Here is a 23,441-nt window from a genome sequence, read left to right as displayed (position 1 = left end):
TCTGGTGTTAAGATTATATCAGCCTCATAAAATGAGTTTAGTAGCTTTCCCTCTTGGCTTCTGTTAGGCTGTGAGTGGCAAAAACCTCAAAATAACAAAATAAAAATGGTTCAATCTACACCAATTAGAGACAATCAATAATGTGCATCAATGGAGGTAAAATATAACCTGGATGAGTCAACAGCAGGGAAGACTTGATAATATAGCTGATCAATTTAGACTTCAGTCAGTTGAAACTTGTGATAATTTAGACAAGAGTATAATTAGTGGACAGAGGGATATAACCTCTGGAACCCCAAAAGCTCTGTCTGGAAAAGGTTATGACATGTTTATAATTGAGAATCCACCCTCTGAGGTAGAAGCTAAAAAATACTTGCACACTGTGGATGATATTCGCTATCTATAGGAGACCTTCTCAAAATATATCCTATATATTGGGAAACAGTGAAATTGTAGTATTTCATCAGAAACCCATCAACCTAAGAAGCATTTGGTAAAAAGATGAAGTTGAATTTTTGGTCATGTTATAAAAAGTGGTTCAAGACACTCAAAGGTGATAATAGAAAGGCAAATGCAAAGAGAAATGTAGTGGGTCTCATCCAGGCTTCTTGGGAGAGTTAAAGAGGATGCCCGGTCCAGGGTCTGTTCCTACAGAGGATCCGGGTCCTCAGCAGCCTACTATATTCTAGGACACAACCATCATAGAATGGCTATTATTTCAGCATATCATGTGTCTTTTCCTTAAGTGCATATTCATTGGGTAATGTGCTTCTGGTTGTTAATCAAGCTTCTAGATGCAGTGGTACTCATGGAAGGGGGTCCTGATCATGGTCACAAGCATCCTCCTATTTGTTACAGGTCTCCCATAGCCGGAGAATAAATTGTCCTTTTGACTTACACGTCAGTCCTGAGCTATCTGGATGACAGGGGACTACCTCTGTGTGAATTGTCCATGCCCTGCCTTGAGTGATGTTTTGCTCTGGTTGGGGAAAGTTTTAGCCAAGGAAACTAGTATTAGCCAAGGAGTCAGGTTTGTAAAGAATAAACTTGTTTCAATATAATAAGTATGGGGCTCAGGTTCTGAAGATTCTCTTCTGTACACTAAACACTCATGGATTTCACAGGGAGCCCTGGCAATGCAGTTAGTGAGTTGAGGGAAGTGGACTCATGATTCTGGAAGTCCAGTGGTGAAGTCCAAGGCCCTCCCAAAGCCCAGCACAGTTTCTGCCTGTGGTGGAGGCATCTGGTATCCTGATGGACAACACGTACCTCCCTTGAGAATCCACTCCACAGGATTTTCTCCTCATTGATGAAGAGCCTTTCTCCTTTCTTGGCATAGACGTTGTAATATCCAACTTCCTTAAACACTATGGAGCCGTCCTCTGGGGAGAGGTGCCAATTGATGATGGAATAGTTCCCTGCCAGGTCTCCACATTCATCGAAAGTTACCTGCTCCCCCATATTGTTGGTAAAGTTTAGGTGCCGTAGGTGCTTCAGGACCTGAAGAACAGAGATGAATATTCTGAATATAAGCCACAGGCTGCCATGTATGGTTATGTAGGTTGAGCGCTACACAGGACAGTAAACTATCTTGTTCAAACAAAGTGGAAGGAACATGACTTGAAGAAGAGAGGCCTTTTTGCAATTCACACTAAGGTGCTTATATGTGTTAATGGCAGCCCTGGTAACCCATGAACTTTATTTGATACTCAACTTTATTTGATACTCAAATTGTAACTGGGGTAGGAAACACTTTCTTGAAGTCAGGAAAGGAAAAGGAATACATCTCACCATGGCCACTGGTCAAATCAAGACTTTTGCAGGTGCACCATCACCTGGCGGTGTCCAGGAGGGGGTCAGGGTTTGTAAGCCAGAGCCATCCCTGGTGTCTTCTGAGATGGGCTTCGGAAAGAGTAAGTACTCTTACGCTCTGCACCATCTTTCCCTATGCTACTGCTTCTGTAGAAGTGTCTTGTTGCCAAAGATCACAGAGGGAGGGTGGAAGGAAGAAAGAAACAAGGCTGTGAGTGGAGTCTTGGCCATCATTGTTGTAATAATCATGGCCAGTCCTTTACTTTTTACAGGGTTTTATGGGTCACAAAGCCCTTGTACAAAAAAAGTAATGATAATAATTACTAAACCTTACTAGTCATTTTATTACCTTTGAGGCACAATGCCAAATACTTTACATTCCTTATCTAATCTTCATAACGAATAGTACTATTACCCCCACTTTACTGATGGAGGAACCGAGGCACAGAAAATAGAAGTATCTAGTCCAGGGTCACACAACCAGCAAGTGGTGCCAAGCCTGCGTCTGTAGTGGCTCTGCTCCACTGCAGCGTCATTAGGCTCCTGCCTCTGCTTCCTGTGTGCCCCTGACTTTGGTCAAGAGGGAGCAGTGGGCACTTTGCAGCTTATCTTTCACGCGGGACCCGCCCAGGGCCAGGGGGTCATTGAGGCACCAAGAGAGAGTGAAACACACACAGTCCAGACTGTGAGAGTAGGGGTGCTCACTTCCACTGTACCTCACGACTCACGGGGCTTTCTCACTCTCTGGCTCTGAGTGCGTTTCCTCACCTGCAGGATGAGAGGGCTGGGCCAGAGAGGCTGCAGGAACCTCCAGGTTCTAGTATGAACTTCTCTCTGTTCTATGATTTGGCGTACCCCAGGAGTACATTTAGAGGTCCCTCTCCCTTTTAGCATAGCTTTTTTTTTTTTTTTTTGGCCGCGCTTCGCGGAATTTTACTTCCCCAACCACGGATCGAACCTGTGCCCCCTGCAGTGGAAGTGCAGAGTCCTAACCACTGGACCTCCAGGGAATTCCCTAGCATAACTTTTAAGGTACCTAAAAAAAACAGCATCTGATCTGAAACTGGGAAAACTTTGGGCCCAGCACCTATTATCCACATGTGTGACAAAGGGAGGCACCTTTCATGTTCCACTCCACTCCAGAGATGACACAGCTTTTAAACAGTTTATATCCATATTGACTTTATTTTAAAGTAAGCGTTTATTGTAAGGAAAATCAAATGAAGAAAAGGAGCCACCTGAATTTGCTCATAAACAGCCCTGGGATGAGTTTGGGGATAGAGTCTGTGGCTGGCCACATGTGTGCACGGGCACAGCACCGTGGGCGCCTGTGTGATTACTGCTGTGTGTGGTTACTCCTTTAGTGCTCTCACTGCTGCCCTGGCAGACGCTGGCTGCCCTGATTTTTGTCCCAGGCCTGTGGGGGGAAGGGGACCCCTTACACCCTGCTGCCTGGCTCTTCTGTTCTGCAACCAGAGCTGCTGAGTCATCCTCAAAAAAGATGGAGAATAAATCCTACCAAGGATTCATGCCACCCATGTTCTCCCAAGCCTTCCTCAGGGGTCATCAATCTTACTTTTTTCCCTTCATTTTTACTGAGCCCTTAAAACATTCCTCAGAGAGGTGGTGCCACTGACATACTCCTTTCGTATACCTCCAACTCTCCTCCCTTTGTCCCCTTGCTCTTGGGATGATCTCCTCCTATGCAGTGGGGCACATCCTTTTGTCTCTACCCTAACACACCCCTGTCCTGATACATCTCCTTCTCTTAGAGGAACACACGTTCCTTCTGCTCTATAAGGCTGACCCCTCTTGTAGTACTGAGAACCTCATTCTTCCCACCTACTCTGCAACTTTTCTGACATGAACAATCCACCCTTCTCCATTCCATAACCATGCCCCTCCTACTTCCTACTGGGGACCTGCCATGGTTCAGATGAAATATGCTTCAACCTTCTCTAGGTAGCTTCCTAAGCCTTCTATACTTTGGTCCCATGTAACTACCACTACTTGTTAATGCAAATGTTTTATCCTCATCATATCCTTTCCACATGTCATGCTAACCCTGCCTTTGCCCTGATGTGTATAAAAGATGAGAAGAGTGGAGAGGTAGGGGACTACCTCTTATTTACACTTCCTATGTGCCAGACATTGTACTAATGCTTTGCACACACTATTTCATCTAATCCTCATAACAAATCTATGGATAGGAACTATTAATATCTTCATTTTATAGATGAGGAAACTGAGGCATGGAGAGATCAAGAAACTTGCCAAAGTCATAAGCTAGAAAGTTCTCCAGCTGTGATTCAAACATGTGCTTTTTGCTACACCCTCCTGCCTCCAATATAAATTGTTGAGAGTGTTGATGGCAGGTATTTGTTAGTAATAGTTCCTCATTAAATATATTTTTAAAAAGCATCATTCTTGTTTGAGAATACTTTAAAAAGCATATGCAGCAGTAAAGCTAGAGTAGTTAGCATAAATTTTCTTCCTCCTATCCAGGTTTCAATTCCTAGGTTCTTATTCTCCAGGCAACAAGCTCCCTCTCTCCTTTTCTCAGTCTACAGCTTCTCTGCAGTGAAACTCTCCAGACAACAGTGGGTGAATTGGAAGGGGAACTGGAATAAGATCATTTCATAATTAAATGGTCATCTTCCACATTAGATTGGACAGAAAAGTGACTCAAAGATCATCACTGGCTATAATTCTTCTGCATTGCTATTGGCACAGGCTAGCGATTTCTACCATAACCTACCTTGAAAGAAAAGGGAACCAATCAAAATCATTTAAAAGTTTTCTATTAAAAAACTCATTGTAGGGCTTCCCTGGTGGCGCAGTGGTTGAGAATCCGCCTGCCAATGCGGGGGACACGGGTTCGAGCCCTGGTCTGGGAGGATCCCACATGCCACGGAGCAACTGGGCCCGTGAGCCACAACTACTGAGCCTGCGCGTCTGGAGCCTGAGCTCCGCAACAAGAGAGGCCGCGACAGTGAGAGGCCCGCGCACCACGATGAAGAGTGGCCCCCGCTCACTGCAACTAGAGAAAGCCCTCGCACAGAAACGAAGACCCAACACAGCCAAAAATAAATAAAAATAAATAAAAAAATAAATTAAAAAAAAACTCATTGTAAATACAAGGTTAGATTTGTATACTGTTAGAATCAATCAACAAACAAATATTTATAGGTTATCCACTGTGTGTTCTGAACTGGGCTGCAGTAGTATAGGATGTAATAGTAATAAAGTTCTCATGGAGTTTACCTATGGATTAGGGTGATAAGATATAAGACACTGGATGATAGAGCCAACAGTGCGAGATAAAATACAGTTAATGCCTAACTTATGGGGTATCAACTCTAAGTACAGAGAAACTCAGGGGAGATGGACATTAAAAAGGGCTGAAATGGTCAACACAGGCTTGAGGCATGGTAGGAATTTGTAGTGGCAAAGAACAAGGGGAAGAAAGGTGTTAAAGACAGTGGGCACAACATGGGAAAACAAGTATCAATATTATGGAGGCAGCGAAGAGACCAACTTCTCAAAATTTATGTAAGTGCTAGAGAACAAGGGAAAATAAAGTTGAGAGGCAAAGAGCAGTCAAGGCAAAGAGGCTAGATTTCATATCAAAAGGCATAGGATCAGGCAATAGCTAGTGTTGATAAGAATGTAGAGAAATTGGAATCTTACATACACTGCTGGTGGAGATGTAAAATGGTGCAGTCACTTTTGAAAATAGTCTGGCACTTTCTCAAAAAGTTAAACATAGAGTTTCCACTCAACCCAGCAATTCCACTCTTATGTATATACCCAAGAAAAATGAAAACATAAGTCCATACAACAACTGTACATGAATGTTCATAGCAGCATCATTCATAATATCCAAAAAGTGGAAACAACTTAAATGCCCATCAATTGAATGAATGGATAAACAAAATGTGTCATACAATGGGACACTATTCAGCCATAAAAAGAAATGAAGTACCGATACATTCTACAACACGGATGAGCCTTGAAAACATGCTAAATGACAGAAGCCAGTCACAAAAGACCACATACTTTATGATTCCATTTATATGAAATGTCCAGAAATGTCCAAATATATAGATACAGAAAGATTTGTAGTTATTTAAGAATTGGGTCATACCAGTCAGAATGGCCATCATCAAAAAATCTACAAACAATAAATGCTGGAGAGGGTGTGGAGAAAAGGGAACCCTCCTGCACTGTTGGTGGGAATGTAAATCAATACAGCCACTATGGAGAACAGTATGGAGGTTCCTTAAAAAACTAAAAATAGAACTACCATATGACCCAGCAATCCCACTATTGGGCATGTACCCAGAAAAAAACCATAATTCAAAAAGGCACATGCACCCCAATGTTCATTGCAGCACTATCTACAATAGCCAGGATATGGAAGCAACCTAAATGCCCATCGACAGATGAATGGATAAAGAAGATGTGGTACATATATACAATGGAATATTACTCAGCCATAAAAAGGAATGAAATTGGGTCATTTGTAGAGACATGGATGGACCTAGAGACTGTCATACAGAGTGAAGTAAGTCAGAAAGAGATAAACAAACATCGTATATTAACACATTATATGTGAAATCTAGGCAAATGGTATAGATGATCTTATTTGCAAAGCAGAAATAGAGACACAGATGTAGAGAACAAACATATGGATACCAAGGGGGAAAGGGGGGATGGGATGAACTGGGAGATTGGGATTGACATATATACACTACTATGTATAAAATAGGTGACTAATGAGAACCTACTATATAGCACAGGGAACTCTACTTGGAGCTCTGTGGTGACCTAAATGGGAAGGAAATCCAAAAGAGAGGGGATGTATGTATACATATAGCTGATTCACTTTGCTGTATAGTAGAAACTAACACAACATTGTAAAGCAACTATACTCCAGCAAAAATTAATTAAAAAACCAGATGAGTGGATAAAGAAGATATAGTATACACACACAATGGACTACTACGCAGCCATAAAGAAGAACAAAATTTTGCCATTTGCAGCAACTTGGAGGGCATTATGCTAAGTGAAATATGTCAGACAGAGAAAGACAAACACTGTATGGTATCACTTATATGTGGAATCTAAAATATATAACAAACTAGTGAATATAACAAAAAGAAACAGATTCACAGATATAGAGAACTAGTGGTTACCAGTGAGGAGAAGGAAGGGAGGAGTGGCACTATAGGGGTAGGGGAGTTAGAGGTACAAACTATTAGCTATAAAATAAGCTACAAAGACATATTGTACAGCACAGGGAATATAGTCAATATTTTATAATAACTATAAATGGGAATATAACCTTTAAAAATTGTGAATCACTGTATTGTACACATGTAACTTAAATAATATTGTATAGCAACTATGCTTCAATTAAAAAAATAAAATAAATTAAAAAAAAGAATTGGAATGAGGTGGTAGGGAGTGACAGCTTTGATATGGTGAAATGTTCTAAAATTGATTGTGGTTATGGCTGCACAACTCTGTGAATATACTAAAAACCATTGAATCATACACTTTAATGGGTGAACTGTATATAGTATATGAATTATATCTCAGTAAAGCTGTTGCAAAAAAGAAAGTATAGAAAGGGATTTAAAATATACAAATATGACTTCATTGGTGGAGCTGACGTTCAGCTGCAGGTAGAGACCTTGATACCAAGGTGACCTCTAGGATACTTGGTGCTGAGAGTTTACTAATGAGACCTGGTAACTCTAGCCACAAATGGGACAGGAGATAAAGACAGGCAGAAGGTAAGAGTTAGTAGTGCAAACATCTTATCCAGAAAAGAAAGCACCCTGGAATCTTTGTTGCTAGAAAATTTATACCTACAGTTTATTAGACCGAGCTCCTCTAAAGCAGATGCTTTCTTATTCCTTTCTGTATTCCTAATGATTTGTAGAGGGCCTGAATTTTAGTGGCTACTCAAACTATGTGTGTTAAAGGTTTTGGTTAATAGAGTAAACATTAAATCAACACTGTTAGGTTTGTCAAATGGTGCCCAGAATGAGGTTTTCACCAGTCTGAGGATAGATGAGAAAAACAAGGTCGACATGAGATCCGTATTAGTTAAAGAGTAAATAGGCAGAAGGACCATAAAAATTAAGGCTTTTATATAATTGGTTGCAATTTAAACCTATATATTAAAAAGCAGAATACTTAAATTATACTATGGGATTAAGGGCCAACACAATTTCTCCTTTTGAGGTATAAATGTAACCTAAGTTCTTGGTTTCTGATTTAAAAAGAGAAATCAAACTTCTAGATTCAAACAAACAAGCAGGCAAACAAGCAAACAGGGAAATACTAGAATTTGTTTTAAAATGTGCTAGAAGATTTTACTTAAGTGTGATAGGATAGATATATCCTATCACACTTAAGTAAATTACAGTTTTCACAGGATAAAATAACTTTCTCTTCACAAAGGACAAAGAGGCATCTTGGGTTTTTCTGAGGAAATATTTCCTTTGTGGTCTTTTTAGAAAGCTCGAGCTAAATATTATATTTTGCATGTCGTGTTTTCAGTTATAGGCATAATTTAATTCTCAGTAACCATTCAAAACATGGAATAAAGTGATTATAAAACCTCCACCACTTTCCTGAGGGAAAAGAGAGTTGGAATCACCATAGTGTAATAATGTTGGAGTAAGAGCTGGGAGTTGCCTGAGGAGAAGGGTAAGTCCCAAACACAACTGTTCCATATAAGAATGTGACAGGAGGATGTCGGATGAAGGATGAAGGGAGCAACCAACACCTAAAATGTAGGACTGGAAGTTTCTTAATATAGAGAGAACCAGAATTATTCAATTAGCTATGACAAAGTAATTCAGACTAATTGCATGAGGGATGAGGCTTCCTTTTTTTTTTTTTTTTTTATAAAAAAGGCCAAAATACTATTAAAAAAATAGTTTATTATGTATAGGCAGTATCCTAAGCACGGTATGCATACTAACTAATGTCATCCTCATAAAAACCTCATGAGTTTCAGATAGAGATATCTATTCTTCAGGAGAGGAAAGTGAGGCACAAGCACATTAAGTGACTACTCAAGGCCATAAAGCTGTTATGTTAGGTAGCAACTGGGATTTAAATCCAGTTAGTCTGGCTCTAGAGTCCAAACTCTCAACCATTACACTCTATACTTAGATTATACAGCCCATCTACTAGGTTGTCTATCTCTAGTTACAACAGGTGGACCAGCGTAAAATTTAGGGTGAGAAGATGGACATATTTTAAAAATGGGATGGTAGAGACATATATAATGCTTATGGCAACCCAAGAGGCAGTAATAGGAAAAGTGGTCCAAACTGAATGGCATTCAGATCCCCGTGCAAGCCCCCTTCCCTGGGGGCTTTCTATTGTTTTCCATTTTTAATCAGTTTTATTGAGGTACAGTTTACCTAGGATAAAATGCACCCATTTTAAGAGTGTAGTTCTGAGTCTTGGCAAATGTATTTGCCTGTGTAACCACCACTCCTGTCACCCCAAAAGGTTCCCTAATGTCCCTTTCAAGTCAATCCTCACCCCTTTTGCAGCCCTAGGCCACTGCTTTTTTTCTTTCTACCATTAGAGATAGAGTATCATATAAATTGCACAATACTGTTTGTACTTTTTTTCAGTCCAGATTTTTTCACTCAGCATGATGTTTTTGTGATTTACCTGTGTTGTTGTGTGTAATTGCCTTTGCATTTGACATGTCCTTCAAGGAATAGATCCTTTTCACACATCTTATTCATCCTTAAAGGCCTAGTCAGATGATATCTTTTACATTCTTCCTTATTTCAAATCCTAACCTGCATAGTACCGTAGTGTTTCATCCTCACAGCAGGTATGCAAGTAAGATCACACGAGTGTTGCATTTTTCTAGTCAAAATTTGCACCTTGTCCATTAATAATCAATTATCTGTTTACTAAGTCATGTCTTTAAGTCATCTCTTTAGGCATCTTTAATATTTCTTTTGGCATGTTGACTTGCATGTTTTGCACTCGAGCACCTAATTTTCTGCATCATGCCTTGCATAACAGGGAAGGTGGAGATGGGAACAATTTCACCCTTAAAAGCAATGATAGGGAATCTTTAAATTGATAACCACTGAACCACAAAAAAGCAACCACAAAAAGCTAAAAAATAATTTAGATATTTCCCCCAGAGAAAACACTCTTCTTTTAGAATTTTATTTATTTTTATTTTTTTTATTTTTGGCTGCACTGTGCGGCTTGTGGGATCTTAGTTCCCCGACCAGGGATTGAACCTGTGCCCTCAGCAGTGAAAGTGCAGAGTCCTAACCACTGGACCGCCAAGGAACTCCCTTTATTTTTTTTTTTTTTGCGAATTTTAAAAGAAGGAACTAATAGTTCCATTAAAAAAGAAAATACACAATTTTGTCGATACTGGAGATTATAATTCTGTATAATATACTTCTAAATTATTTTATTTGGGGAGAAATATGAGAAGAAAGAAAAAATAAGTGAAGGGGAAGAGAAAGGAAAAAAGCTAAAAGAAAGACTTACACATAGAATATAACATACAGACAGAGACTGACAGGCTCAAAAAGAAAACCAAACACCGAGAAAGACATACTAAAAGAGGGACAGATGTGCGTAACACGCGTCACTTAGATGGTCATGTATTATCTATTATGTGGTAATATTTCCATCTTGTGGCCTTTTAGGGTATTTCCTCTAAAGGGTTTTAAAGTCAAATTAATTGCTCATTATAAGCATAAATGGGAATCACCTCTTGGTATGTACGCTAAAGGTCAATTGAATTAAGCCAAAGACTAGAAACTAGAATTTCCAGAGCTTACATACGGCATCACTTTTTAGCACAGAGGGAAAATGGGATGGAATGCACGAAGCACCCCATTCACATAGATAATGAGGGACAGTTCACAGAGGTAAGGAGCCTATTGCTTCTTGGCCACTTCCTGTGCTAAGTGTAGGGAAGTCCAGGACCAATTGCTTTCTCTAACCTCAGTCATATTTTCTTATCTCCCCTCCATCTCCCCTGGCTCTCACCTCAATTCATCCCCTTCCCCCAAACTTCCTGGACAGATCAATTCCATTTGACTTCTGTTATCACCATGGTTCTTTCATCATGCATGCCTTTTTTTTTTGGTGGGGGCCGCGCTGCACAGCTTGCAGGATCGTATTTCCCCAACTAGGAATTCAACCTGGGCCCCGGCAGTGAAAGCGCCAAGTCCTAACCAAGTCCTAACCAAGTCCTAACCAAGTCCTAACCAAGTCCTAACCAAGTCCTAACCAGTGGACCACCAGGGAATTCCCATGCATGCCTATTTTTTGACTAGTGAGTGGTTGGTGTAAGGTGGGGGAAAGTAGGAAGCATGCCTTGTGCACAGTTGTCCTGAGATAAGGAAGCAGGTGGTTCCTTACCTACTTATTTACATGATGTTCCATTCAAATTTGATTATTAGGCATGTGACCCAGGCTCATCTGATCAGAGTCTAGAATACCCTGGCCAGAGTCATTGATTCAAGGCTGGGTTATTGGGTAGAATAATTCTCTGCAAAGGAGTCTATGTCGTGTTGTCAGGTCAAATCAACTAGATTGTTACTCATTCATTCATTCATTCATTCATTCACTTATTCTACGCATATTCAGGTGTCAGGTGTTCTGGACACAGTGCTGAACAATACAGACATAGTTCCTGCTCGTATGAAGCTCAGAGTATTGCAGAGGAATCAGAGGGAAGAGAGAGCTGAGGAACGGTGTGAGGAGGGCTTGGGGTCTCTGTGGAGGTCAGGAGGAATTGGGTGTTGTGTGCTCTTAAGTTACCTGTTGGTGTTACTTTAAAGGCATATGACTTGATTGATAAATTTTAGGGGGAGAAAAGATCAGCAAAAAAAAAGATTATGATTGATCTTATTTAATCAGAAGTTTAGTTGATAAGAATCTATTCTGGTTAACTGAAGAGCTGGGTAAGATTAACCTGGGTACACATAAATGGCAAAAGTGAGGAAGCAAGCACGGTCAGCAAGTGTGTGTGTGGGAGTATGATCTGAGAAGACTTCCAGGAGAAAGTGAATTTTGAAAGAGTTAAAAGTTCGTGGTGGACAATGATAGAGGAGACAAAACTTGATAGCTCTTCAGGTAAAAGTACTGTGCCAAAAACTAGTAAGTGCTTGTGGGGAGGTGCCAGGCAGATTGGCTTATAAGAGAACTGAAAGAAGGTGGGGCTGGAATTCCAGGCTGAGATACTTGGATTAGATTGTATAGATTGTATGAGTGATAGGTTTCCATGGAGGTGTTAGTAATGAGAGTAAAGAATTGTTGGTCCATCTCCTGATGGACAGAGACATGGCCAAGAGCTTAAATTCCAGAATGCCCACCCAACCGCCTGGGTTCCTGAGGCTTAAAGGAGACTTATCGCAAGCACACAGGACACGTTGGGCAATGCCCGCATGTTGCTCCTCCCCAGAGCTCTGACCCTGTTTTCCTATCTGTCTCCTCTCCTGGATGAATTGTGCCAGACCATGTGTGAGCCAGGAGGACACGAATTTACCTGTCCGAGGGTCAGCTGAGGTGTCTGTGTAGTGGCTACTTTTTATTTGGGCCACTTTGCTACTCTTTCCTCCTCCTTTTGGTAAGAGCATTCTGATTGCCCTTTGGGGATCCAACCCCCCTCTTACTCTCAGTCTAAGTAGTTTGGGAGAACTCCACTCCTAGCTTCAGGGATGGACTTGTGATCTCAGGCTGTCTAATCAATGTGGTTTCTGGGACTTTTCCAAGAAATCCTGGGAAGTAAGGAGAGCCTAGCAGTAAGGATTTTATGAGCCTGAAGCTGCTGCAGAGGCTGAAAACTGCTAAGCCCAAGGAAAAGGAACAAAGAGATGAAGATGAGAGCATCTAGTTGTACCTGGGGTATTTCTGAGATTTTTCAGTATGGTGAGCTAATAATGTTCCTTCCTTTGTTTAAGCCAGTTTGGTTTGAATTTTCTATTGCATGCAGCTGTAAGTCCCACCCTTGACTATAGCCTAATTCTTGGCTTTTTTTCTCATATGCCCATGCTTTGACCTTGGCCATCTGGATTTTACTTCCTTGTCTGGGAGAGGAGTCCCTGAAGAGCAGAACTGTCAGACTACCTACTGGAAGCCTCTTTTCCCTTCAATCCCATCCTGGGACTTTTCTTTAGGCTTTTTTTCCCCCATAGGCTTTTCAAGAGGGAGAGGAAGAAGGAGAGGGAGACATGGAAGGGAAGAGAGAAAGACACTAGTATTTACTAAAAGACTGTCCCTTTATTCCTCTTTCTTAAAACTCCACTCCATAACATCATGGCTCCTGAAGTCTTTCTGGTCTTTGACCTTCATTAGAGCTCCCTTTCTTTGCCAGGCAGTGTGTGGGGTGCAATGCGAGGAAGGAAACTTTCAGTCCCTCATAAAGATTAGAAACTTTAGCCAACAATGATGCCTGACTGAGACGTCCCACGCACGAGAAGGGCTAAGAACTTGTAGGTCCTTTTGGCTCATTCTACCAGCCTAGACAGTCACTCCTCATCCCATGAGAATCTCTAAAGTGACTGACATAGGATGTACGTTCTTTTTTTCTTGGCATCTTTTCCCAAGGGTTTGTGGTGGTTGGGTTCTGTATGCAAAGCTGGTTTCATGATCATGTTTTACTCAGTTGATTGATTAATTTGAGGCATATTGAAATCCTACTTAAAATAATCACCACCTGTTTAGAGTTTGACAATTTACAAATTGCTTTTACATATATCACCTTATTTCCTCTTCAAAAGAAACTTGGTTGGAAAGTAGGCTGGGTATTAGGGTCATTTTACAGATGAAGAGACTGGCTTGAGCAGAGCAGTGTCTTTCCTGAGATGATGCAGCCAGTAAATGGGGGGGCCATAGCTGAAGCTGGAGGCTGAGTCATTCAACCCATATTCAGGGATTCACACCCTCCCCTCACGCCCCACCCCCCATCATGCACTCTCTGATAGCTCAGTCTGGGACTAAGGAAAATACAAAAGGAGCGTAAAACATGGTCTTATTGAAAAATCAAGGTACATATGCAAGACACGAGCAGCTCCATGGGATATAAGTTGGGCCAGACTTTTATCTTCAGAAGCTCTATGAAATAAAAAAGATTATGATGTCTCTCCTGCATATAATTGAAAAATACAAGTCTAAACTAAAGTGTAGGGATTCCACTTAAGTTTTGATTATTTTTTATGACAGCTACTTCAGTGCTTCTTTTTGAAATATCCAATATCCTTTTAAGAAGAGTTTTTTCTGTGTCCTTGATTTGCTTGTGTCCTAAGCTTAGTTGACTTATGGGGGGGGGGGGTCCGGCACATTATATTTTGAGTAATATAATGGCAAAAGTGGTGGCTAAACATAGTGACACTAGTTTTATGGTTTTATGCCCCTTGGTATATGGAATATAATAGGTACTCAAGAAATACTTGTTACGTACAAGGGAACAATATATTTAATTTAAGCACTATAAAAACACTCCACTCAGTACTAAATCTGTCCCAGGATATTTGAAAACATTTAGGGACCATACTCCTGATATTTTGAACCACTAGACTAAAGAATAGTTGAGCTCAAGGGTTCAAACAAAGAATCAAATTAAATTACTATCAATTTTGCAGAAGTCAGCTGTTCAGATGTTTGAAAAGGCAAGTTGAATCCCAGGCTACATCTAGTGACCTCATTTAGATATTGGCTTTTTGAGGTAACCACTTTAATCTGTCTTGCTTGGATCAGTCTAACTCTGCTTTATTACACAGTGAACTGCTATCTAAGTGAAGGATGTACCTGCCAAGCTTCAACCTTCTTGATATCTGCACAGGAACCGTTGGTGAAGAGCCCTCTCCCGGGTATGCAGGTGTATATATCTTGCAGGGCATGAGCAATGGAGTAGACAGCTAAATAGACATTGTAGGATATCCGTAAATGTGTATAATCCATGTAAGGGGTCTCGACACTACTGATGTTCTCATCCCCTGTACAGAGAGGTCGGAAGGCAGTAGAGCTGTTGCTTATCCTGCCACCACCTTCTTCGTGACCTCTCAGGAAGGTGTCCACGGGTAATGGTCCTTTAGCACCTTCTTGGAGGTGGCAGTTAAATGTTTCTTCCCAAAACTCCTTGGCAAAACCGTTGTGGACAGACTTCCTGGGATGGACTTTCTGTAGGAATTCCCGGAAACCTGGGATCTGCCCAGCCTTCAAAGCGAATCCAATGGTGCCTCCGACCACATGGAAGTATTCAGGCATGGCGATCAAGGAAGAGCTGGCCCAGGCCTCGCTGGCCAGCCAGATCCTACCCGTGATATTTCGTCGGACGATTTCCTTGATGAGGGGTTCCAGGTCTGGGCCACTGGAGAAGACGACGATGACTTTGGCTGTGGAATTCTGGATCACCTCCACCACTTGCTGGATCTCTTCCTCATCAGAGTACTGGGAGATGAGTTCGCTGAAGTCGATGCAGATGTCCCTCTCCTCAGCTTCCTCTCGGAACTTCTCGATCCCTGGCCGACCATAGTCATCATCAGCTGCAATTGTGCCCACCCAGTTCCAGCGGAAGTACTCGATGATGTCAGCCATGGCGGTGGCCTGGTGTTCATCATTGGGGATGGTACGGAGGAAGGACTTGAACTGATTTTTGTTGCTGAGGAGTCTGCTGGAAGAGGCATAGCTGACCTGGAAAGAACACAGAATGAGTGAGTGATTGAGGTGCCAGGTGAGCCTCCAAACTGTGTGGAGGAGGCTTTTTGAGCATTCACTGATCTAATATATCAAACGCTGGTCACTGCAGACAGGATGAAGGAGTGAAGACGACCAGAATCTATTCCTCTCCAGTGTGAGCACTCAAGCATCTGTCAGTCTATCAAGGGCATTCTAATTCCCAGCAGGTGATCCTTCACAATGCTACCTTCAAAAATGGGTCTGATCGTAAAGTCAACCCAACAACAATAGGATCTACTTATCCTTTATGCACTGTTCCATAGTTTCTCTTAACTTCCTCTGTGCTGCCTCATTGGCTAAAATATATCCATGTACATATCTTCTGCCTGTGGGGTCCAGGTTCTCATTTGAACATTTTAGCTTCCCCTTTACTATAACGAACACTTTGTCCATGACTTACTTCTGGAAGGAATCAGGTTCCCTTTGGGTTGTGAACCTAAGGCTCTTTAGAGAAGCCTCTGGGATTCCCCTTTCTTATTCTGCCTAGTTTCTCTCTTCCAGTCTCCAGCTATTCCCTCTCTCCCCTCCTCTGTCTCCCCACCTCCTCCACGCCAGCAGTACTTTAGATAAAAGTACCCTCAATTGCAGTCATTTCTAAGAACTGTTTATCATTTAGGCTCAATTAGCCATTTAGGTTCATTAGGCTCAATTCCCCTTCATCACAATAATGATGATGTACATCATTAAATATAGTCAGAAAAACATCCTTTCCTCTCCTGGCTTCTCAGTGAGTTCAACCACCATCGGCAGCCCTTTCCTCTGTGCAATTTCAGGTGGTGGTCGAGGCCTCTTGACAGGCTTTTGATGTGGGTCTCCAAAACCTAGAGAGGCTGAAAAGGAACCCTGGAGAAGCTGTCTTGATGTGTTTCCACTTTCTAGGACATAGCCAGTACTATATTTGAGCATGGATGTGGGTCACCAAGGGTAGAAAGCCTTACCTTTTGTGATAAATGATCCTTGCCTGAAGAAGCATCCAAATATCATGTAAAGCATTCGTTAGTGCAGAGCTTCCCAATTTCTTTTCAAGTTGTGGCAAACATAGAAGGTGGGGTGAATGGAGGAGGCTGACCAGCCCTGGTGGGTGTGTTCTGACCACCCTAGACCCCACCCACCATCCCAGACCTGGAGAGGGTCAGTATCTCAGCCTATCTGCAGCACTCTTGTGTGTCTTGGCTCACCAGTTAGGAAGTTCCAAGTTATTGAACCATTTCTTCTGAAGGACAAATTATTTTTATTTTAATTTAATTTGAGGTTTATTCATATTTCATCCTTGCATTCTTTCAGCATTTTTTGCCATTAGCAGTCTTGTCTTTCAACTCTTTTTTTTTTGAATTTTATTTATTTTTTTATACAGCACGTTCTTATTAGTTATCCATTTTAGACATATTAGTGTATATATGTCAATCCCAATCTCCCAATTCATCCCACCACCACCACCCCCCGCCACTTTCCCCCCTTGGTGTCCATACGTTTGTTCTCTGTGAAGGACAAAGCATTTTTACACTGAATGGAATTTCTTCTCGGTAATGAAGGAATGTTTAATATCTCTTGTTCTCCAGTTTTCTAGAGAGATTGAAAACTTCTTAAGAAAACCATGTTGAAGAAAGTTGGGGGAATGCCTTTTTAATATTTTTCACTGATTGAAACAATTAGTTTTCAATGTTCAGTGCTTTAAAATGAATTCTTTCTATATATTTCTCCTTATTAATGAATAGTTTCTACATCAAAAACATAAAAGACATTGATACATGAAAGACCTGGTCCAACTTTGCTAATGAGCAGGCATTATTTTTCTGACAAGAGCTTTGATTTTGAAAGTTATAATATGAAAGTGATTTTTTTCCTTTTATTAAAATAAGCTCCTTCTTGCTCTACTGTGACACCTCATGAGGCAGGTAGTTAGACTAAGTAATTGTTGAGATGTCATTGTTTTTAGAGAGCTCTATTTGCAGACCCAAACAACAGGCTTCTCGATCAGGTTTTTGCAAATGAAAAGTCTACTCAGGCCTTTTGTAAATTCATTCATTATTGCTTACTTCTTGATACTCTTTTGAAAAATGGGCCAAAAAGGGTTTTAAAGATATAAAAATTACAAACAAACATATCCTCCATGGATATGTTTCTCTTAAAGAATGCATTTATAATATTTTTCCACTTTTTAAAAGGTAAACTACAAAAGTGGGGATAAATACCAATTCATTACCCACTCCCCCCCAAAAAACCCCTTAAAAACACACAAAATTTTTTTATTGTAAGAGGGGAGAGTTTCATGAATGATTCAGAAAACTTCTAACCACAACTTGTTCTAGCTGGTCTGCTTGTTCCATCCACTTGGTGGCGTGAGTGGCATAAGAAGTTCAACTGGGGCCGCTGCCTTCACCCAACAGGGCAGTGGTTCCCAGCTCTGCTGCACATTAGACTCATCTAGGGAGCTTTCAGAACTCCTGACGCCCAGGCTGCATCTCATATCAGTTAAACCAGGATCTCTGGGGGGTGAGTCCCAGGCATCAGTATTTTTAAAGCTCTTGAAGTGATTCCAACATGCAGCCATGACAGAGAACCACTGCTGCAGATACACTTACATTGGTTTGACTGATACTCATTATAGTCTTCTCAGCACTTTATAATTCAAGTTCAACTTAACCTTATATTTCATCCAAACCACAATGAATTAAAACCCTCCCCTTTGTGTTCTTTATTTACTTGATGGCAATTACATCTTATGTCTGTTGGCTATGACAACCTGCTTTAACTGTGTATTTAAAATACTACTGCGCAATATGCCAGATATAAAGATGCATATTTGCATCTTGCCCAACACATTTACTCTTGTGGGCTTTGTCAGATCATTTTGGCACAAAGATTACAGAGCCAGGGTTTCCCCATGGGAAACACCTTTAATTCCCTGAAGTAAGGATTCGGGAAATGATGACGAGTCTTTTTCAGTTGCCACATGTATAAAAAGGGATAATGGCTATCACCAAGGAAACAGAGACCTCCCAGCATAGAAATGTGAATTTATCAAATCAAACAAATTTTAAATACTAGACACTGAATAAAATAATTTAAAGCGTGATATATAATTAAATTTAAAAATTGATATATGAGATGCAACACAATTGAGCTGATTCTCCCATCCATGGACATTTAGGTTGTTTCCAATTTTTCACTACTATAAAATGATGTCACAGATCTATAAATATTAATATGAAAAAAAGGTTTGCTCTATGGTGTTAATGGGAAAAAAAGCAGGTTATAAAATGGCATTTAGAGTCTGCTGTCTTTTTTTGGTGAAAAACATATGCAACTTTGAACAGATGTTTATTAAAGCACTTATTTCAGTGAATTGTTAGTATCTGAAAATGCAGACGTCTATTTCCCTGTCTAGGCTGAGTTCCTGCAGGGTGGAAACTGCTTATTCATATACACTCTACAAGTATTTGTTGAATGAAATAGAATATTTTCCATTTCTAGAATGTGCAAGATAATGATTAAGTTCCGATTTTGTGAGAAAATATGCCCTGCTTTCTTCTGAGCTAAACTTTCAACCAGGGGAGACAGAGGCAGAGACTTTTAAGGGACTAGGATTTGGGGCAGATATTTTGGGTTTGAAAGGTGGGATTTACATCATTTGGTCTCATTCCTTTTAGTAAAGGCAGAAGAATGGCCATTTACTGAAGGAATGGAGAGGAAAATAAATAACTGAACCCTCTGGAAAAAAAGACAAAGTTTTATACAAGGTATGTTTAAAAGAATTTTGGAAGAATTGTGAAGGCCCAGTTGACATTGTTGACTCTGGGGTCTCAAAAATCCCCAGTGGTCATGATACAGATAATTAAAAGATCTTTTGTGCCAAAGTAAAGCCAGAGAAGGGAAAATAGCAAACTGTATGGACACTGGGTGTGGCATCCTCCCAGCCTGCTTTCCTGGCCCCCGCCCACATCGCCCCATCTGAGACGGCACGGGTACCTGGGGGATGTAGAAGAGCCCCAGCAGGTTTGCCACCGCTGTGGAGATGCCTGAGCCAGTTGCTCCCACCACTGCGATAGTAGAGGGGATGTGCTCTGAGCAGTTGCAGAACTCATCAAGGTTCAAAGAATCGATTTTGTTCTGGGCCACAAAACTCAGGGTGGCTTCCAGGGCTTTAGAAACAGTGTTGCAAGTGTCGAATATCCTGTATCCCAGGGTCATGTTGGGAAGAAGGGCCGGGCTGCTGTTTATTTCCTCTATGGCAAATATCATAGCTTGTAGCCAGCGAAATCCTCGGAAATTATACCTGGAAGAAAGAAATGGAAGAAAGCAAGAGGCTTTCTGGTCAACTTCTTTAGAGTACAGACTGGGCAAAGCTGGTTTGAACCTGGTTTCATTACTCTGGTTTCATGACGTTGTGTTTTTTGAGACTCAAAGTCCTCTCTGTAAAATGGGGATAACACCTACTTCAGAGGGTGGCTGTGAACATGAGATAATTATGCAAAATTCTCAGCATGGTGCCTCACACAGAGTTAGGGACCAATAATAACAAGGATTGTGGTTAGTAATAGAATGAATCATTTGTATCTGCCTCATCCAACAAAGAATTTGAAATAACTGATATGAGGTACTTTAGTAAAAGTAATACAGAGATTAAAAAAAAAAAAGGACCAGGGAAAATATAAATAGATTAGGAGTTGAATACATAAGAAGCTAAAAATAACTTAAGATTTGCAGAGTCACAAATATAAACCGACATTCCTGGAGGTTGAAGAGGAAAGGGAAATGAGTGATATCATCTTCATAAACAAACAAGCAAACAAATATTATGCATAGGAAGGCTGTTCACAAACAGTGGTCACTTCTGGGTGGTAGAATGATGAGTTTTAAAATTGTGTGCTTTTGTCTTTATACTTTCTATTTTAAAAAATAAGCATGCATTGCTTTTCAAAGAACATTATTTTAAATAAAAATCAAGCAAATTAACAAAGAGAAACAGGGTGAGTGACATAGTTTTCACTCTTCCAGGACACAGCACATAGTGAGAGCTTGATAAATGTTCTGAATCAGTGTATCAGCGCCCAGAGAAGAAAACCTAACAACTCTGCAGGTTCTCTCTTTGTATCTTGGGTTTCAAGACTTGAACTCAAAGGCAGGGGGAAAGAAATACAAGCTGTTATACTTCACTGTATCAGTCAGGTTCCTAAAGGTCCTGGTCTAACTTTTAATGTGACATTTTCTCTTAGTCATTTTCTTCATGTTTCCTTCATTTATTTATTTTTTTTAAACCTGCAAAGTTATGAAGATCTATTACAGAATATTTCATTACCTAAAACATGTATACTGCTAAACTGATTTTCCTATCTTTCTTTAATACAATTAAAAAATATATATATATTATTTCAGAACAAGCTCTTGCTTGATCTCAGGTATGTAAGTGGCACCTGCACAACTCTGTCCAGCAAGGGAACAACAAAAAGGATATTTGTCCACATGGGTTATGTGAAGGATATAAACAGCATCAGTGAAATTCTACACTTAGTTTTTCTGCACTCATAAAAAAATGTGAAAATGTTATCTAATTTGTGAGCCCTCATTAGAACATGAGCAGAAATCCAGTTTTGTTGGAATGATTCTAGTTTTCATTTTCATTTTCTAGCTATCAGGAAGACCAAGGGAAAGTGCTGGATCCCTTCTGGAAGTTGCAAATCTCAAGAGAAAGTGCTCTTCTCTCTCTGAAGATGGGTCAAGCCTTGAGGTGCAGTAATGGTCTCTGATGTCCAGATTAAGGGAGGTGATATACAGCCCTCTGTACTCTGCAGAAGTCAGATACTATTTGAAGGAATTGTACCTAGTGTTAGATGCCATATTCTAAGAGTCATGATAAATTAGGGAACATCAGAGAGAGGGCATCCAGAATGGTGAGGGTCTGAAAATCATGTCATGAAACAGTTATTTAGAAAATTATTTGGTCTGGAAAAGAAATGATTCAAGGGGGCATGTTAGCTGTCTTCAAATGGCCGAAGAGAGAGTCCAGTGAGAGAGTTAAGATGGATTCTGTGTTTCTCTATCTATGTAGATGGATTCTGTGTTAGCAGGGGGATTTCAGCTTTCTATAAGAATTTCTAATGGGAGTGATTCCAAATGCTACGGACTGCATTTTGAAGATGCCCAGGTCATGCCAGCCACTGAAGTTTCTTTCAGCTTTAAAATCCTTAAAAAAAATAAGAGTGAGGCAGCCAACACTCAGGTATTATGACCACTGGGGCACTTAAGGTCATTAGGAGATTTTACTACTTAGGTTTGCAAAACCTACAATAAATTTCTTTCTAGGTACTTGGTCTTCCATTAAGTAACACAGCCTCCAGGTGAACAATGATGACTCAGTTACCAAGTGACCAAGCACGGTTCCAGCAGTCCATGGATTTTTCTATTCAGTATTTTTGACATTTTATTTTTGGAAAAATTTCTTTTAAAAAAATGAGGGGGGGAATAATAAGCTTCAGCATGGTTACCAATCACCAGTTTTTAAAAGAGAGAACCAACTTTGAAAAAATTATTTCTGGTTTGGTACAGCTTTTCTCCAACCACCAGGAGGAGAAAAGACTCTCCAAGGTGGCTCCTGACCTTACCTGATACATTCCACAGACTCCGGCCTCGACTTTAGATCTTGATCTTTGGCTGCTACTCCAAAATGAATAGGAAAGAGCCCCCCAAGGATAATGTCCCCTTTCTTCTGGGCTCGCTGGTCAGGCCCATAGGCAGAAGTGCACCAGGTAAAAGCCAAGAAGATCCAACAGCAGCTATAAAATGCCATAGTTCTGCTTTCTCTCCAGGGGGAGGGACAAGGGTGCTGGTGGTCTGGGGGCCCCTGAGAACTTTCCCCCTTGGTGCGACTTACTCCCTGCGGTGGAGGCACATGTCTACAGAATTAGTAACAGAATGGAACTGTGGTGTTTGAGTTTCCACTTCTGCCCTCTCCATTGCAGACTAGTGAGGTAGGTGGTTCTTGAGTCTTCAGAAACCACATCATTTAGAGACCGCCTGTAGTACTTTCTAAAAACAAAACAGAAACAAAATGAATTCAACTAAGCCTAAATCCCATGTTGTTATGATGACTGAAACAGAAGTGGCTCAGAATTTCCATTTAGAGAGGCTGAGGGGTAGCAGGTGGGGAGGGCATGGCTTAGCGCCTCATTTTTATAGCACTTCATGTAAGATACAGAAAATTTCAATTGCCCATATCAGAGAAGGACGATGTTCATTTTAAAGAGGCCACTGATAAGCTAAGGCCTTCACTGATGTTGCCACTGGATTTTAATCCCTTCATTCTTCCGTGTGAATAATGCACAGAATTGGCCTAGTGGTAGCAGTTCCTTGTGTTATAATACTATTAATGCTATTTTATTCAGCATATATGTTTGTATGGAAAATACAGAATGAGTCATATTTAAGTTTAAATCTGACTCCAAATCAAACAAAAATATCAGAGGAGGCCACTTATTTTTATTTATTATTGTACTCACCCCCCCTTTCAGGGCCTCCTCATCCCAGATTTCTGGTTCCGTTTATAATATGATATTCTATAAACCTTTGAAGAATAGTTCTTGTAAAGGATGCAGATAAATCAAGGGTTGGATTATGTTGTACCAAACTCTACAGCTGGATCTAGGGAATGGTCCTTCTGCTTTAGCATGATTATCCTAGTAGGAACTCTCTGCTCTTCTCACTCCACACTCTATCTCACCCACGCTGTGGGTCAATTACTAATTACCAGTTACATGCCAATGTTGACTAACTACACAGCCTCTCCTGAGGTTCAGGCCCAAGCACTGAACTGTCGACTGGACATCTCCACCTGGATGTCCCACAGGTGCTTCCAACTTGACAGACTCTAA

The 23,441-nt window shown here is 40.7% G+C and overlaps 1 protein-coding gene across 6 annotated transcripts in view; it reads right to left on the bottom strand.

The window, feature by feature from the left end:
* Positions 1–23,441, bottom strand: part of CASR (calcium sensing receptor) — an 80,406-nt gene that overhangs the window by 7,406 nt on the left and 49,559 nt on the right. For all 6 annotated transcript variants that reach the window (XM_082394874.1, XM_082394877.1, XM_082394873.1 and 3 more), the window contains 4 exons: positions 22,176–22,599; positions 19,543–19,849; positions 14,644–15,528; positions 1,270–1,500 (listed from right to left, as the gene is read on the bottom strand). In XM_082394874.1, coding sequence (XP_082251000.1) covers positions 1,270–1,500; positions 14,644–15,528; positions 19,543–19,849; positions 22,176–22,360 — 1,608 coding nt within the window. In that variant the 5' untranslated portion in view covers positions 22,361–22,599. The remainder of the gene's footprint in view (positions 1–1,269; positions 1,501–14,643; positions 15,529–19,542; positions 19,850–22,175; positions 22,600–23,441) is intronic.

Source organism: Balaenoptera borealis, assembly GCF_965194805.1.
Source record: "Balaenoptera borealis genome assembly, chromosome: 5".
NCBI classification, from domain to species: domain Eukaryota; kingdom Metazoa; phylum Chordata; class Mammalia; order Artiodactyla; family Balaenopteridae; genus Balaenoptera; species Balaenoptera borealis.
This window is presented reverse-complemented; position numbering and strand designations above follow the sequence as displayed.